The following is a 6,064-nucleotide window of genomic DNA, read 5'->3' on the forward strand; positions in this document are numbered from 1 at the left end:
AGAGCAAAAAATGGTACGAGCATCAACGTATCTTCATCCACCGTAAATCAAAAAAGTAACAAGATCGACGAGAAGGCAATAAAAGGTTAGTAAAGATTGCTTGATACTTAAAATTCTATAATTTTATAAATAAACATATAGAAAATGTTATATATATATATATATATATATATATAATGTATAATATTATGTTTAATGATCATTATTACGTGTTAAATATATTTTAAACATTCATTATTAATAAGAAATTATTATAATTTTTACAAAATATGAATGATTGATTTTTGTTATTCTTTTTGATAACTTTATTCATTTACTCCGACTTCATAACTTCTTTTCATTAAATATATACACTGAGCGATAAATTTAAATATTAAATATATTAAAAAGGAGAAAGTTATATGCCATATTTATTTGCATAGCTACTAAATATGAAAGCTTATTCATTCATATTGATGCAATGCTTTTAATATTTCTACAAAGTACTTGTGCCTCTTTGTTTACCTTATAATATGAATATTTTGAATAGAAAATAATAAGGAACTGTTATTCTCTTTTCCTACTATTTTCAAATTATTTATTATTCCATTATTTTCATGTAAACATTTAAAATGCAGACATTTTACGTAAATTATTTCATTTAGCTCGTTTAAAAATGAACGATAATAACATTCGCAAATTTTAATTATAAGTAAACAATAAGATTTATTTCCAAACAATTTAAATATTTTCTTTTCATATTTATGGAACCTTTTTTTTTTTTTTGAAACCTTATATGACAGGTATCAAATCAATAAGGTACAACAGAATAAATGTTATAAATTAATTCACGATTAGTCAATTTTATAGAAAATTTTTATTCCCTTCAAAATTTTCCTTTGCATTTGTATTCCATTTTAATGTTTAATACATTAATTATACTTATGAACCTATCGTTGTTTAATAAATTGAAGAGTTCCGTTATTAATAAATATATCGAAGTTATGCAATAATAAATACCTTAATTGAAAAAAAAAATATATATATATATATATATGAAAAAATGAATTTTATAATAAATAATGTAATACTTTATGTTTGCTTATAGAATATTATAATTGCCATTACTGATCACTAATTAATTTTTGTCAATTTTATAAATGTCAACAAATATTGCATTTAATTAAAACATTGTATTTCGTTTAAACGAACGGAATTTAAATTATTTATGTATTAATAATGACCAATGGAACATCGTCTTCTCCTTTATAAATAATATTAAAAAATATAAAATTATTTTAATTTTATAAAACTGAAATCTATAATGTGACAATGTAAAAAGTTTCGAGCAAATAAATCAAATGGAATTTATTGGAAAATATATAATTAGAATCTAATATAATGTTTTAGATTAAATATTTATGAAAAAGATGTAATATTTTAAAATTTAATTATGACACCTCATGGTTTTATCACATTATAAATGTATTTTAGATAATTGTGCTTATAAATCTTTGTCAATCAGTATTGTTAATTGGAACAAAATATTAATCATTTTATTACGATCGTACAACAGCTCGTGCAATACAACGATTGAGATTGTATTATTTGATACTTAATTTTCTTGAAACGAAAAAATGTAAAATTAAGAAAATAAATATTTTAAAAGTTAACTCTACATTATTTGGTAGCAATTTTATATTATAATAAGAAATTGTGCAAAATATTACGTCATTCTCTCAGTAGAGAAAGAAATTTGTATGCCTATTGTAACTTATTCTATTAATTTATGTTTTTTTAATCAGTTGTTTGTATTTTGCATTATATTAATGTTAAAATTATATTATAATTTCAATATGGTACCGTAATAATTAATTTTTATGAAATATTTCATATAACTATGAACCAATAAATTGTAACCATTAAATCAAATGAGATATTTGAATGTAACGTTTACTTAATAATGAACTTATTATAATTTTTATCCAAAGTTCATTGACATTGAAATATTTGATATTCAATCAAATATTGTATACACTTGTGCAAATATTCAAGATTTTTTCAAAGATCAAGTTAACGCACTAGTTTGAAGATATTTTTTATTATAAAAGTTCCATTAAATGGCAATGTTCACTCTTTATTTTAAAATATTTTTGAATCCATTGTAATATACATTCATTTACAATATTATGTCAATGTTCAAATTAAAAATTGCAATTTAATATTTATTATTGAAAAATTTCAGATATTTTAAATGAGTTTTTAAATACGAGTTTAGTAAGCTCTAATATAGTCGCCATAAATAATGAAAATGTCAGATTGAAATTGTATTAATAACTACATTAAGCTTGTATGAAACTTTTAATAACAATATCTTTCCTTCAATTTTCCAGATATGTTATAAAACTTTTTAATATTGAGATAAATTTTGTTTAAATACAACTTGTGCTTTAATTATAGGAGTTAACTATGCGTCTCTCAATGTTCTGCGATATGCATTGTTCGATTTTAAATATGAAGGTCCATTATGAATCCATAAAGCCTTGACGCATTTAACTGCATTAGTAAACAAAGTCATAACGGGAATAGTTATTTTCTCAATTTTCATTATCTCACTGCCAACGTTCACATGAATTATTAAAGTTGTGTGTTTTTGTTTACACATATAAATTTGGAATACGACACTAATCGATAAATTATTTAATAATATTTTAATTTACATTGTGTGTATTTTTAGAACTATTTTTTTTTTATTTTTTTTTTTATTTGGAAATTTGTTAAAGTGCACGAGAAGGTAATGGATTCAGCACTGAAGAATCGCTCGATTTTTTTTTATTTATAGAATAAAATTTGTCGTGCATTTTATAATTGTAATAGCTTAATAAATCGATAGTTTTGATAAAAGATCGGGCAAAATTTTTGTATATTTTTAAAAATAAATTTAAAGCTTATTTGACGATTTGTTAATCAATCGACAGTTACAAATGATTTTTTACATTCATTTCTATGGAGGAGGAAAACTTATATAATGTAAAATGTGTTTTTGTTACGAGATATATCAACTGTCGTACTGCTTTTTGTCTCTAATGTCAAGTTATCTTACTCATGCCGTATCTTTTTTATTAAGTATAACAGTATTCAAACAACTGTTGATACGAGCACATTTTAACAATTAAATACAACCGAAAAGTAGTTGTATAATATGTATATATATATATATATATATATATATATATATTTCTATGTAATTGATTGAATCGAACGATATAATTGCATCATTGCAGCACGCTACGCTTACTTTACAATTAACGATTAATATTTGTATTTTTAATTATATTATTGCGCTTATATCCATCTAAATTCATATCATTTATGTTAATTATACGTAGATATCGCGATGCGCAATTGAACCGCACGCGCTAGCAATTCCATTTTGCAAGACGAACTAAAGTCGTCTATATCAAAAGTTTTTCAAATTTTTTTTCAGTTAAGCGCTCGATCATCAAACAGAAGAACGAGGACGAGTGCCACGAATTCAGCGGTCAATGCAACTGCCGGAACTGTCGGGTCCTCGTTAACTTGACGGAGTGTGCCCTCTGCATGGAGATCCTCCAGAGCAACCAAATAAAGTCTTGTCCCGTGTGCGCTAACGTCGTCTGCATAGGCTGCGCCTCGCGGCTCACGAGCTGCGCCTTTTGCAGATCCGAGCAGCCCGCCGAGAGGAATCGAGCCCTCGAGAGGTTCGTCGACAGACTCTTCCTCCCTTGCAAGCATTCCAAGTACGTAAGACCTCAATTTCTGTCTTAATTAAATATATGTGCCTCCTCCTCCTCCTCCTCCTCCTCCTCCTTAGCGTCGCATTCCATTACGCCCGCCCGCGCTCTTGCATAATGCAATATCTCCCATTATTATTCATATTATTAGTTTGTCCGCTGTTATCGCTGTCACTGTTAATGTAAGCTGAGTGATAAATCTTGCGAGCTTGTAAAGGAATAATAGAATTTGCTTAAAAAAAAGTAAAAATTTTTTTTTAATATAATACCAACTACATTGATGCACGGCCCTGTCGATCACGTTCAATGTATCACGTCGATATCTTAACGTGAATCATACGTCAAATATAATTGAAATTAGATGAAGTACCGCGTGCACGCGATCGATCACTCCCACGTCGCCTCCTTGCTCTACCGATAATGATATAATAGAACATCAGGGTCCGTAACCCAATCGCTTTTTGCAGATCAGGTTGCAAGGTACTTTTGGACGGCGAGAGTAGATTCATTCATGAGTCGCTGTGCAACTTTTCGGCGTTGGTTTGCCCCGTCGGTCGCGGCGACTGCGATTGGCACGGCACCATCGCCAACGTCCAGGCGCACTTCAGAACCGTTCACATGCTCCAGCCCCTCCAGGATCACGGCTTCTCCGTGCAATTCAATAACTTCCGCAGCAAAGCCAAGGACACCGACAGCAGCATTTATACGGTAAGGCCGACCCGTCTCTCTTCGCGACCTTACGCATTCACGAATTTTTGTCACTTCATCGGTCACTTCTTAGCTCCATCGGCAATTGCATGCTTTACTCTGTTGATTACGAGACCGCTAAGGCGAGAGACACTCCCGACCCCTCTTTAATTATTCAAAAGTATTTTTCTGCTCGAAAGCGAGCGAGCGAAGCTTCAAAGTGCACAAAGGAAGGCAAACTTTACCGTTTCAAACTATCCACTTTTACGGATAAGACGCTCTTGCGCCAGACTTCCTTGTCTACGTACACAACATCACGCAACACAACGGTGTAATGCCTGCCCGACGTCATTAAAGCAAAGTATGCATGTACACATAATGTATAGATTTATGCCACGACGAAACATGAATATTTGAATAATGCGAGTGTCACTGGAGCGAGAGCGGGTCTGTCGTCCCCATTGTCGATGGAGCCACGTTAACCCGCGAGCGAATACACAAGCGATTATCATCCCCAGGTTTGCCTCTCGTGCTACGAGCAGCTGTTCGTTATCCGGGTGGTGTTGTGCAAGAGCCGCCTACGATTGTTCTTCACGCGGCTCGGGTACGAGGAGGTGCAGCCCTTGACGACGCGTCCCCAACGCTACGGAGTCTCGGTGGTCATCAGGGCGCACGCGGGCCGAAGGATGCGGGGCCTCGTGCCCTTTGGCAAGTACGACCGCGAGAGTCGCGAGATCACCGTTAGTTGGGACGGCCTCTTCCCCAAAAGCAGCGCGGCCTGCGCCGAGGACATGGTGGAGATCGATTTGCTGGTTAAGCAGCTCGAGGAGTCCTGAGCGGCGGCCGCGAGCCACCCGCAAGTGTAATCGCTGAGCGAAGAACGCGCGGCGAAGCTTCCGGCCTGACTCCGCGCGTTTTGGATCCTTCGATATTCGAAATCGGCGCCTGCTCGCGTTGTCGTTGCGCCCACATGGATGGTAGTTTTTGCTAAACGAACGAAGCCACGATGATATTATAATATTGTAATTATTAATAGGCGAGGCGCATCGAGGGTGATAATTTGGCGTTTAATTCATTAAAAGCGCCGAGGCGAATTGCGAAATTCGGCATTCTTGCAATTGGCGTGTCAACCTGAAATATATATACATATATATATATATATATATATATATATATATATATATATTATCCTCACTCGTGGGTGGAGGGTAGTCGGTGAAAAGTAGCTTAATATGTATATGTATATGTATATATATATATATATATGTCAACGAGAGTGCCGATTCTAGGGGCCAATTCATTTTAACGATATCGTTCGTTACATCGAGCCTTTGTAATGGATCGAATAAGCATTTTAGTATTACTATAGCTACTTACTAGAATTAAAATTGCATTAAAGTTATAATTAAACGTTGGCATTTAGCAGTTAGCATTAAAGCTCGAATTACGAGTCAATTAATTCTGTACGTACATATACACGTATTGTTTGCCAATATGTATGTATTAAAGGACATCTATATTCGTTTTCTTAAGAGTGGGATTATACATTATGTATTATTTTATGCTGATAAGTGATACCCCCCGTTCCTTTCCATATTCTATAAATTTTGTAAATACATTTGTTC

General features: G+C 32.6%; 1 protein-coding gene across 1 annotated transcript; it reads left to right on the top strand.

Annotated features, from left to right (window-relative positions):
• Positions 1 to 9: 9 nt before the first annotated feature.
• Positions 10 to 5,583, top strand: LOC105363319 (E3 ubiquitin-protein ligase SINAT3-like; the record flags this gene model as incomplete). Its single annotated transcript, XM_011500987.1, has 4 exons — positions 10 to 85; positions 3,467 to 3,758; positions 4,220 to 4,460; positions 4,958 to 5,583. Coding segments are annotated over 4 exons (927 nt in total), but the record flags the coding sequence as incomplete, so codon positions are not given.
• Between the last annotated feature and the right edge of the window lie 481 nt (positions 5,584 to 6,064).

The sequence above is a fragment of the Ceratosolen solmsi genome, unplaced genomic scaffold, assembly GCF_000503995.2.
Source record: "Ceratosolen solmsi marchali unplaced genomic scaffold, CerSol_1.0 scaffold27, whole genome shotgun sequence".
In the NCBI taxonomy this organism is placed as follows: Eukaryota; Metazoa; Arthropoda; class Insecta; order Hymenoptera; family Agaonidae; genus Ceratosolen; species Ceratosolen solmsi.